This window comes from Taeniopygia guttata, chromosome 4, assembly GCF_048771995.1.
Source record: "Taeniopygia guttata chromosome 4, bTaeGut7.mat, whole genome shotgun sequence".
NCBI classification, from domain to species: domain Eukaryota; kingdom Metazoa; phylum Chordata; class Aves; order Passeriformes; family Estrildidae; genus Taeniopygia; species Taeniopygia guttata.
Genome location: NC_133028.1, coordinates 31687867 through 31699677, shown reverse-complemented (window position 1 = coordinate 31699677; position 11811 = coordinate 31687867). Strand labels below are relative to the sequence as shown.

Genomic DNA, 11811 nt, shown 5'->3' with positions numbered 1-11811 from the left:
TGACAAGTAATACAGGCAATGTCGTTTCTTTATCTAATGGTGCCTGTCTTCAGTAGCACAGATGGGCTGTGGAAGAAGAATTTGGATGCTCCCACCTTGCAAATGCCGGGACCAAATTGTGGGATTAAGTCTCCACTCCCTCCTACCTTGTCAGCCACGTGTGCTATGGGGCACAGTGACATTCCAATCAGCATTTTATACGGATATTCACATATTCATATATGATAACAGTGCAGAAGTTAGTGCATTTCATACCACTGACATTTGTATAATATTTTAATGTACATACATATATTGGGTGAAACAATGCCAGATTAGTAGAATAGAGTAAGTGATTCCAGTGCTTGTCACTGAGAAACTCTTCCCAGTTCTCCTTTCTAGCCCTGACACTTTCATGTTCTATTTTTCCCTGTCCCATAACCAAACCAAATTTATTAGAAAAAGCTGTAACTAATGTTCAAAGCACCACAACAGGCTGGGTGCCCAGACACACTCATATCTGTGCCATCAAGAGGGTGGGATATGAATGTGAAGGAAGAATGGGACCTCAGACCATGCACAAGGTGGTTATACATGCTTATGACATGTAAAGTAGCTTTCCATCAAAATGGACATGACATTAAAGCTAGAAGGGACAAGGGTACTTCTTCCCTGCCTGCTATAATTAATTTAGAAATGAGCCAGATTAAATGAAAATGGGTGGCACCATATCTAGCACTTTCTAGTATTCCTAAAACCATTATGTTTTAATTTAGAAAATCTAATTATATTTGGCGGTTTACACTTCTGCTTCAGGATCTATGGATTTAATAAAAATTACTTTTCTATTCTAATGGTTATGCAGAATGCAGAAATAACCAAACTTCTGACTAACCAACTTGTTATTATTGCTGACAATTTGAAGTTCCTGACTTTTCACTTATCTTAAGAGTTTGGGGGCTCATGACTTATGAATGTCAGGATTACAATATGCTCTTAATTTTAGCCAGAAAGGGAGAGTAGTTGCAGAAATATAAAGTCACCATCTGCTATCCCTGTGTCAGATACACACAGTTTTGGCAGAAGAATGTCCCTGCAAAGTATGATCAGGGTTCTATTATTCTCTCTCTGACATTAGACAGATGTTCATGCACTAAGAAAGAGTCAAAGAACAGGGCAAGCAGGGGACGATGCTTACCCAGAACACTTTGACAGCTTTTAAAGAAAGTGTTTGCATTTAATAGTCATGTTTTGTTTGTCTAGCAGAAGATATCTCACTCCGCTATCACCAAAGATATACTTATGCAAGAAGTGATCATTTTAAAGCCAGGGCATGCAAGCAAATTTCATGCTTATTTTTGAGGAATTTGTGGGATCTTCACATGTTATCATAATCTTTTGGATTGCCTTTGGGATATGAGTTCAGAAACAGATGAGGGCTATTGGCAGTGTGTAAAATGAAGAACTTCACTTGAACAAGAGCAACCTAAACTTTCCAGAAGCAGATCACTTTTCAGTGCTCAGTCAGAAGGGTAAGAACTTTCACAGAACAAAAAGTCAGATTGCAATGGAAAGCCTTTAACTCTTGAAACATACCTTTTCCCAGCAGCAGAGAGAACAGTGCCCCCAAGCTGCATGTTCCTCCCTACCTGGTTGTATCCATCTCTTCTCTTTGACTAAAGGAGACAAGCAAACCTCTAGATAACTCAAAGCTGCTATGGCATACAGAGAAACAAGTGCTGACTTAGCCTTCAGCAACAGAGATCACTCAGTATCCACGATAGAGAGCCAGCAGGAGGGCTGGCCACCCCACCTGCACAGCAATAATGAAGCTGCAAAAGGCAACCGGTTGGGGCTGCAGTCCTTGCCTAGAAGACAGGCAAAGTCTGCAGGAACCCTGAGCATCAGTCCCTCTCTCATTTTTATTTCACAGTATAAATTTTATATTATCTGCCTTCATAAAGTCTCTGACATTTTAGACTTGCTGCTGCTTGCCATATGCTAACACCAGATCAACCTCACAAAAGCCAGCCACCAGTGTAGTATGCAGGACCATTGAGATCACCTCCCTGTTATACAGGGGAGCCTTAAACCTAAAAAGCTTGGCACAGCCTGTGCATAGTGCAGCATCCTAACCCTCTGATTTAGCAACAAGGGCACTTTTCAGAAATAATTCTCTAGAAGCCAATGTAGCTAGTGTTTGGGACTAGTGTTTGGTCTACTCAGCCTCTGGGAAATCAGAGCAAAGCTGGATTGAACCAAAGAATATTGCTTTGCTGAAAAGTCTTAGAAGTCCCTAGTCCACTCAATAAGCTCAGTATGGAGGGTTCGTAATAATAAGCTACTTGAACTATGGCATTACTAAATTAATAGGCTTTGCAGAGTCCATAAATCTCTCACAGGGGTCCCCTTTTCCACTTCAGCTAGAAAAAAGTCATGGCTAGGAGTTACAAAGGACTCTAGAGGGAATTAAGCTCTAAAGTCCTATTGAATTAGCATTGTTTACAAAGCAGTCATAAGTATAATGGATGTTAATGAGTCTTGAATGGGCCAAGTTGCAATACAACATGTGGTGAAGTACAATTAATAGAAAGACTGTGCTTCCCTCCCATTTATTCTGCTTGACACAGGTGTAGAAATCCTGAATCTAAATGAATTGTCCAGTTGAGAACAGAGTAAAAGAGCTCAATCTGCTGTGTAGGGTAAGAAAAAATATATTTCTTCTATGGCAAACCAAAGTGGGGTTGCTCCCTGCTCAAGCATGGCCACCTAGAGCCAGTTGCCCAGGACCGCCTCCAGACTCCAAAACCTCTATGGGCAAGTTGTGTCAGTGATTAACCATCCTCACAGCAGAAGAGTTGTTTCCTATTATAGCAGAAATTCCTGTGTTTCTGTTTGTGTGCATTGCCTCTGTTCCCATGACTGAGAACCACTGAAAACAGTTGGGATCCAGCTTCTTTGCACCCTTCCTTCAGGTATTTGAACACATGGGTAAGCTTTTCCTGAGCCTTTTCTTCTTTATGCTGAGCAGTGTCAGCTCCTTCAGCTTCTCCTCCTTCATGAGGTGCTCCAATCCCTTAATCATCCTCATGGCCCTTTGCTGGAGTCCCTTCAGTGTGGCCATCTCTCTCTTGTACTAAAGAGCCCAGAACTGGATCCAGAACTCCAGATGTGGACTCCCCCAGGGGCAGGGTCACCTCCCACAGCTCACTGGCAATAATCCTCCTAATGCACCCCAGGATACCATTGACCTTCTTGAGGCACATTGCTGGCTCATGTTCAACTTAATGCCCACAAGGACCCCCAGGTCCCTCTCCACAGAGCAGCTTTCCAGTCAATCAGCCCTCCAGCATGTACTGCTGCAGGGGGTTGTTTCTTCCCAGGTGCAGGACTTTGCATTTCCCTTTGCTGAATTTCCTGTCATTCCTGACAGCCCGTTCCATTAGCCTGTCGAGACCCTTCTGGATGGCAGAATGATTCTCTGGTGCATTAGCTGCTCCTCACAGTTTTGTGTTATCTATGAACTTGCTGAGGGTATGTTCCAGCTCATTAATGAGGATGCTAAACGTGACTAGACCAAATTCTGAACCCCAGGGTACACCAGGAGTTACTAGACACTAGATTTTGTGCCACAGATCATCCCTCTCTGAACCAGTTTTAAGTTCTGCTCATCCAGCCTCATCGGCTTCTCTACAAGGATGTTACAGGAGACAATATCAAAAGCCAAGTAGATGGTATCACAGAATCATAAAATAGCTTGGGTTGGAAGGGAGCTTAAAGATCATCTTGTTCCAACCCTCCTGCTATGGGCAGGGACACCTTCCACTAGACCAGGTTGCTCAGAGCCTCATCCAATCCAGCCTTCAACACTTCCAGGGATGAGGCATCCACAAATTCTCTGAGCAGCCTGTTCCAGTCCCACCACCATAGTAAAGAATTTATTTCAAATAACATATCTAAACCTACTTTATTTCAGTTTAAAGCCACTACCCCTTGTACTGTCACTACGTGCCCTTGTAAAAAGTCCCTCTCCTGGTGGGTTCTTTTCAGGACTGAAAAGATGTAATAAGGTTAGCCTGAAGCCTTCTCTTCTTCAGAGCACCCACTGCTCTTTCCTTATCCACCAAGCCAGTCACTTCATCATAGAAAATCATTGGGTGGATTAAGTATACTTCACCTCTGTAAAGCCATGCTGAGCAAAAGTTTTTACTTTTGTTTGTTTTTAGTTTTTACTAAGACTGGAGGGGAGGGGCTAGACATTTTTCAGCATTAGACATATCATTGCAGAAAAAGTCCTTGTATTTTCTGCCTTTATTCATGCAGTCACTAATCTAGCTATTTAGAACACCTCAGTCACAAGCAATTTAATGTACACGTCCCCATTGATTCATGATTGCCTAAATCCCACTGAAATAAATTTTAGCACTCTGTTCTCATTCTGACAGGCTGTCATTTAAAGAGCAACATATTCTGTCTCTTCTGGCTGAGAAGATAGCTGTCACTGGGAAACTGCAAACATCTATCCATTGTCATGGGGGAACTCACCTTGTACAAACACGCAGTGGACAGTGTTAAGTTTTGCCGTGTATACACATTTGATGGACAAAAGCTGTATCAGATCTTCTGTTGATGTAAATCAGTCCCTGTAAATGGCTATAACACATATAACTACTCCTGATTTTAATCAGTGAAACATTTTACCCTGTGTAATTCTGAATACATTAGCTATGCTACATATAATCTAAACATAAGCTTAAAATCTTGTATCTGGGAAAAAAGTCAACGAATTACAGGAATGTATGAGAATGACTTTCAAGCAATCTGTACTCATAAAAGTTCATACAAAGAGTAATCTAAAAGTAATCCATATTAGAGTTTACATTCCTGAAAAGCTTTTAATCATGAAGAACAGACTATGTTATATTGAAATTACACCACAAAACATACTTACAGTGAACTGTGCCTCCATAGACGTGGAACTTGACAAGTACCCAGCAGCACTCAGGAGCACTACTGACCTGGAAGTCCTGTCTTCCACCACAGAGATATTTGACAACTTCCTATGATAAAGATCAAAATTTCAGAGTTTTAAGGATCAAAGTTTAGCTTATGGGCATTACTGTATCTCACAGAATGAGAACATCATCTTCTGAAGCACGAACAGTACCTGTTTGAGCACTCTAGGATTTTGAGGAGAGCACTCAGAATCTACCCAACAATACAAGAGACTCATACTTACAAGCATGGCTTCTTCTGCAAAGTACCATACTGGCACGGAGTCCCAAGACCTATCATATTATCACCTCCCTCATGCTGATGCCACTACTTGTGGCAGGTGAGCAAACAGAGAAGCATGGTCCTTCCATTAGGAAAGAAGACATAGAAGTGGACTACAGCTGGAACAAAAAGTATTGAGGTAAGGAATACCTCTGCACCTGAGGAACAAGCCAAGCATACACAGAGGCAGAGCACGTAGGAGCTATAAAAAGACTGGAAACTTGCTAACCTAGGCTAGCCTCCCTGAGAGTGCAAGAGTAAACTAACAGCAAAAACTGGCACCATGCGATGAACTATATAGAGCCAAGGGGGTTAAGCTCCTAAACTAAATGCTTTCTCTTGAGTGAAGATCACTGCTTCTTTCCAGATCCAGGACTGCTAAGCAATAAAGCTATCATACATGAGATCATCCAGAAGTGTGAATACCTCTCCACATTACAGAGCAGGACCTCCAGTATGGGGCTGAACCATGCTGGCAGGGCCAACCCCAGCCCTAGCCACACAAGGACACTTTACTTTGTACTTGATTCACCAGTTCCATGGACAACTCTTTCCATGGGAGATTGGTTATATGATTTTTTGCTTGCACACAATGACAATTATATTCAAGCCTAATATCCACAGTGAAGTAATTGCGTGTAACCTCAGTATTATATAGGAACCAAAAAAGAAAAGAGGGGGTGAAGAAACAGAGGGAAGACGATCTGTTTTCACAAAAAGGCAAACCTAGATGCGAATTCAAAGCAGCTTGACGACTCCCAGAGGATCTCCACCTCCCGGTCAGAGCCCATGTCTGGCAGATATCGGCAGCGCCAGTGCCCACACGCCGCTAAGACGCGGCACCCGCGCGCACCCCGGCAGCGCACCAGGGGGGGCGAGCCGGGCCGCTCCCTCGGGGCGCAGCCCCATCAGGCGGGGACCCCCGGGCCGGCCGCGGGGAGAGGGAGAGGGTTGCAGGGCGAGGGCAGGCAGTACTGCCCCGGCCGCCCCTCGCTCTGCAGCCTCCGGGGCGAGGGCGGGCTCATCCCGCTCCGCGCGTACCGGACAGGGCTTTGCGCCCCGGCCGCCGGCCAGCTCCTTGCCTGGGGAGAAGGCTGCGGCCCGCGGGGCTCCTGGCGAGAGGCGAAAACCGGTGCAGGGTGATGGGGACGCGGCTGTCCGCCGTGGGTTGCGAAGAGCCGTGCACGCGTGTCCCGCAAGGAGAGCCAACAACCGCTCGAGGGAAACTAAAAACTAAAGAATACCCAAACCTGCCTTCTCCTGTCTTCCCTACAAGGATGACAGCCCGACCGCGGCCGTGTCGGGTGATCTCCCTCTGGCTTCAGCCCCGCCTAAGCCCTCCGAGGACGAGGCTGCGGTACACGCGGGGATGCCATGGCCACCCCGCGCCCCCCGCCGCTGACCCGGGCAGCCCGGCCCGCGGGGGAACCAACGAGGGAACAGCCAGCGAGCAAATAAACAACTTCCCTCGTGTAAGAAGTTGCCTCGCAGGTGCCTGCAGCTGGCGGTTAACACAGACAGTAAGAGGATCAACTCCATCTCCGCCAATGCAGCAAAAAGAGGAGGAAAAAAATAAAAGCCTCCTCATTTGCTATTCAGAATTTAGTTAATTTGGATGATAACGGTTAGTGTTTAATCCCATTGTACGAGAATGAATATACCGAAACCTACAAGGCTCCTGGAAGAATAATACGGCCGGCGGCACAGCACGCAGGGGTGCCCAGGCGGGCAGCCGGTCTTGCCCACTCCGTCCCGCCGGCCGGGATAGACGCGCCCCGGCGCCACCGCCGCCTCCTCCCGCGGAGTCTTTCGGCGCTCCCGACCAGCCCAAAGAGGTGGGAACCAGCCCGGGGCAGTGGGGTGAGGGCTGGCACCTCGCCTATCCTCCGGCCGCTTTTACGGAAACGAACAGGCGAGAGCGGCCGTGCCACACGCCGTGCTCACCCGGGGACATGTGGTGGGGACGGTTCCCCCATTTTAAACCGCAAGGAAAAAGGGTGTAAAAACGCGGAATACAGGAGAGGACGTGGGAGCTTCCCAGAGAACAACTGCCCGAGCTTACATGGCAGGGATATCGCCGTTTACCGCAGCCCTACCCGGGGCTCGGTGGCGTCGCCCAGGAGGGCAGAGCCAGGCGCCGGGCAGCCCCGCCGCCGGCCCGGTCGCTCTCGGCTTCTCCTTCCCCCTCGGTGGTGGTGGTGCCCCGCGGCAGCGCCGGGGGCGGGGGCGGTGGCGTAGCCGGCGGGGGGAAGACAGGAGGGCGGCCCCGCGGTCCGTGCCGGGTTCGGAGGCGCACCGCCGGCCGTGGAGAGGCCCGGGGGGGCCCGCTCCCGCCGCCGCGCTGTCGGGGGGGGCGGCGGGCGGCAGGGGCGGGCGGCCCCCCCGGCGCGACGGGGCGGCCCCGGCGGGGGCGGTGCGGGGCGGTGCGGGGCTGTGCGGGGCGGGCCGGGGGCTCGGTGCGCTCGCCAGGCGAGGAGCGCGGCTGCCCGGGCAGAGGGCCGCGGAGAGGAAAGCTAACAATGCTGTGAAAATATGTTTGCAGAAAATAGACAATTGTTGGATTAAACGTATTCAAGTATGAAATAATGCCTTTTTGTGTAAAAAACCTCAGCAATGTGAGCGTACAAAAGTTCCCCTGTGGCAGTTACTTGCTCCCTTTGTGAGCTTTGCGCTCCGGCGTCTCCACTTGGCGCGTTTAACTCGGAGCCCCCCTTTAAACGCGATTGTTTCTTTCTTTTTAATGACATTTACCGGATCAAAACATGCTGTTAATTCGATCAGAAAGCTTTACCCTCCTTAACAATGCCACAATAATTTCTCCTGAAGTTTGTTAAATTGACCAAAATTAGGCAAATGAATAGGGGGTCTGTCGGCGATCCCGCTCGCAGGTGACACCGAATAATGCACTCTCGGACCAGCTGCGATCCCCTCTTTATTTGCCCCTCTTTTCTTTGACCCGCATTATTAAAATTTAGGCCCAATGAAACTATTCATACTTTTCAATGGGACATTTTCCTATAGGATAATAGGCTACAAATTGAGCCTCTCCAAAGAAGAGGGGGAGAGCAGGGGGGGTAAAACAACAACGCACAGACGCGCACACCACACAAAAAAGGAGCGTCGTGTGCCAAAGGCTGGCGAAAGCCTCCCCGGGACGACGGAAAAAAAAAAGGGGGGGGGTGATGGGGGGGGATATCGTGTGCCAGTCCCCCGGTCCCACACCTGCCGGGGTGTCCCCGGCGCATAAAGCGGTGTAAACAAAAAAATCCTCGCTGCCATCTCTTATAAAGATGGACGTGTCACCAAGTCGTGTGAGAAAAGCCTGAGAACAAACGGGGCCACTCCGTCTCCAAGGGTTCTCCCTTGAACTGGGCGGAACAGCCTATTAAGGGCTTACTTAATTACTTTAATGACTCTGGACAGGCTTTAAAATGCAGTCAGCGCCGGGGCTAAGGGGAGGGGTAGGGGGTGCCGGGGATTTGAAGGCTGGCGACGGGGACGGGGCCAGGGATGCGGCGAGCGGGGCGCAGGGCGCGGTATCGCGCCCTGCGCCCCGCTCGCCGCATCCCTGGCCCCGTCCCCGCCGCTATTGTGGGACAGTCACGTGTGTCCCCGAGGTCCACGTGGGGCGACACAGCTGGGCCGCCCCCGGCTGCGTGGACGGGGGCGAGGAGGGGGAGAAAGGAAGAAGAGAGAAGAAAAAAAAGCCCCTCATCCCCTCGCCCCCTTCCACCCTGATCTTTAATGCATACACTCCCTCGGCGCCGCTCTCCCGTAATCCTATGGGATCAGCGGGCCCGTGGAGGCCCCTCGGGGTCCCCCCCAAGAAGTGATGGCTTTATAAGGGGGCCGGAGAGAGAGGGGATGCAGAGCCCACCATGGCCTCCAAGCTCAAGGAGCGGAGGGTGAGTTGTCGCCCGCCTTGCGCGCACGGGTCTGCGGGGCCGCCAAGCCGGTCTGGCCCCGAGCCCTTCGCCGCCTTTCCCTTCGGATCCCCCCCCTCACAAAAGACAACCACACTTCTCTCACGAAAACAAGTCTGCCCTGCCAGGGCCGTCCGCGCAGTTGGGGAGCCACCAGGGCCGCGCGGAGAGGACCGGCCACCGAAGAATCATCCTTCCTGAGGCCGCGTCGCGCCCGGCACCGCTGCTCGGAGCGGGGCTGGGGACTGGCTTCCCTGGAGGGGTCGAGACCGGGGCGGGGCCACTGTCACAGCGAGACTGGATCCATCTGTTTTCTCTTCCCCCACTAACGCGCCCCATATGTTTTGCAGAGGACGCCGGTTTCCCATAAAGTGATTGAGAAGCGGAGGAGGGACCGCATCAACCGGTGCCTCACCGAGCTGGGGAAGACGGTGCCCATGGCTCTGGCCAAGCAGGTAGGCGGGGGGGGAGCAGCCCCTACGCCCTTTTCTCCCCGGTGCGCTGCGATATCCCCCCCGACACGGTGGGGCTAGGGGGCGGCCCAATGGAACGCAGAGCAGTCTCAGGGGAGAGGTGATGCCCACCTGCCCTGCCCGTTGCAGAGCTCGGGGAAGCTGGAGAAAGCGGAGATCCTGGAGATGACGGTGCAGTACCTGCGGGCCCTGCACTCGGCGGACTTTCCCCGCGGCCGGGAGAAGGGTAGGTGGGCGGGAGCCACCTCCCGCGGCCCCCGCCGGATCACTCGCGGCGTGAAGGCGGCTTTCCCCGCTCCTCTCCCGGCCAGACCCTGAGGAGCTCGATTCCCTTCCCTTTCCTTTCCAGCAGAGCTGCTCTCCGAGTTCGCCAATTACTTCCATTATGGCTATCACGAGTGTATGAAGAACCTGGTCCACTACCTGACGACGGTGGAGAGGATGGAGACCAAAGACACCAAGTACGCCCGCATCCTGGCCTTTCTCCAGTCCAAAGCACGCTTCGTTACTGACCCTCTCTTCACGTCCCTGGGCTCCCTCCCGGAGCCGGACTTTTCCTATCCGCTGCATCCTGGGCCCGAGTGCCCCGGGCACGTCCACAGTCCCGCCGAAGGCGTGCTCCAGCCTCCTTCGGGGGGGCCATTCCCCTGGCACGGCGCCGCCCGCAACCCCTCCCTGCCCTACCACTTGCCTAGCGCCGCCGTACCCTTCGCCACCCCCGGCCAGCAGCGCAGCACTTTCCTCTCATCCGTGCAGGGGCTGGACCGCCACTACCTCAACCTCCTCGGCCATTCCCACCCCAACGCGTTCGGGCTGCCCCCGGGCCAGCACCCCTCCATGCTATAGAGACTCGTCCCGCCTGAAAAAAACACCTATTTATGACCGCGGACACTGCGGACTACTCCCGGGCGCACGGGAAGGCTGCCGGGGACAGGGAGACGCGCAGGGGTCCCGGCTGGCGAGGAGCCCCCGAGGCCCAGATCTGTCCCCACCCGCCCTCTCCAAGGGCCTGAAGCTGCCCCCACCCGCTCGTCTTCCCACCTCCGGGTTCAGTGCCTGTACAAGTGATGCCTTGGAATAAAAGTTTATACCCGCCGCTGCTTTTTGTTTCCGTGAGGGAGCTTCCTCGGGTGGCGGTGGGAGTCTCCCCACGCAGCCACCCAGGGCAAAAAAACCCACGAGCGAGACGTGGTCAGCGAGGGCCGGGGAGCTTGCTGCACGCACCGGCCGTGGCTGGCGCCTCGGTCAGGCCGGGCAGGACGCGACGGGCCGGGTGTCGGTACCGCCCAGCTTCTGCTCCCAGGCTGTCACCCGGGGCTGGCAGGGAGTCCCGGGGTACCCCGGAGGTGGCAGATGTCCCACTCCCCCGCAAACCCTGCGGGTGCTGCCCTCCCACGTGCCCGTGGACGGGTGCTCCAGGGGCACGTGTCCGAAAGGCATCTCCCGTGCGCTTTGCCTGAGAATTTCTGTGCGGCGCAGCTCGTTCAGAGGAGGATGAATAATGGTGAAGGCGCAGGACGGGGAGGGGAGGGCAGGCGGCCGCAGAGGAGCTGAGAGTAAAACCAATGGAAGCTCCGGGAGCGAGTCCCTCCAACCTCGCCGCCGGCGCGGAGCCGCGGCACAGCTCCCTCCCGACGGGGCAACTCCAGCCCCGCCTGAACCAAGCGTCCCGGGTGTCTCCATAGCCCCTGGAAGCAGGGCAGCCCGGTCATCTCCAGCGGGGCTGGAGCCGTCGAGGGGTAAATTAACTTATTCCAGTTGGGTGGGGAGGCTTTGAGGAGATTTGACCTGGGCTGTTTGCCCAGGTCGCAGAATAGGCTGACCCGCAATTTGTAAACCAGCCCGACCCTTTATTCAGAGACAGACAAAAAGATCATCATTACAATGAGTAAAAAGTGGAATGTGTATCTTCCATTTAACCTGTAAATACAGGAAAAGCTCCTATCCCAGATTAGTGGGGAAAAGGTCACACAGTGGGATGATGGTGAGGAGTCAGCTAGGGATGAGAGTAAAACACCCCCATTTCCTCGGGACACCTTTAGGGTGGTAAATCCAGAAGGAACCTCTCTTTTGGTCAGTGTACACAAAACAATATGGACATTCAGCAGCAGGAATGGCTGGTGCCTATTATGAAGACACATGTCCAACACTCATTTTTA

General features: G+C 52.3%; 1 protein-coding gene across 3 annotated transcripts; it reads left to right on the top strand.

The window, feature by feature from the left end:
* Positions 1-8935: 8935 nt before the first annotated feature.
* Positions 8936-10746, top strand: HELT (helt bHLH transcription factor). 3 transcript variants are annotated; one of them, XM_072927792.1, is made up of 5 exons: positions 8936-9161; positions 9530-9634; positions 9782-9878; positions 10002-10113; positions 10409-10746. In XM_072927792.1, exons 1-5 carry the CDS (start codon positions 9135-9137, stop codon positions 10731-10733), a joined length of 666 nt encoding a protein of 221 aa, XP_072783893.1. In that variant the 5' UTR covers positions 8936-9134; the 3' UTR covers positions 10734-10746. The 3 variants fall into 3 exon arrangements, with proteins under 3 accessions (XP_072783893.1, XP_030127109.4, XP_002190376.5); XM_030271249.4 differs by having other exon boundaries at positions 10005-10746; XM_002190340.6 differs by having other exon boundaries at positions 10002-10746.
* Positions 10747-11811: the final 1065 nt, after the last annotated feature.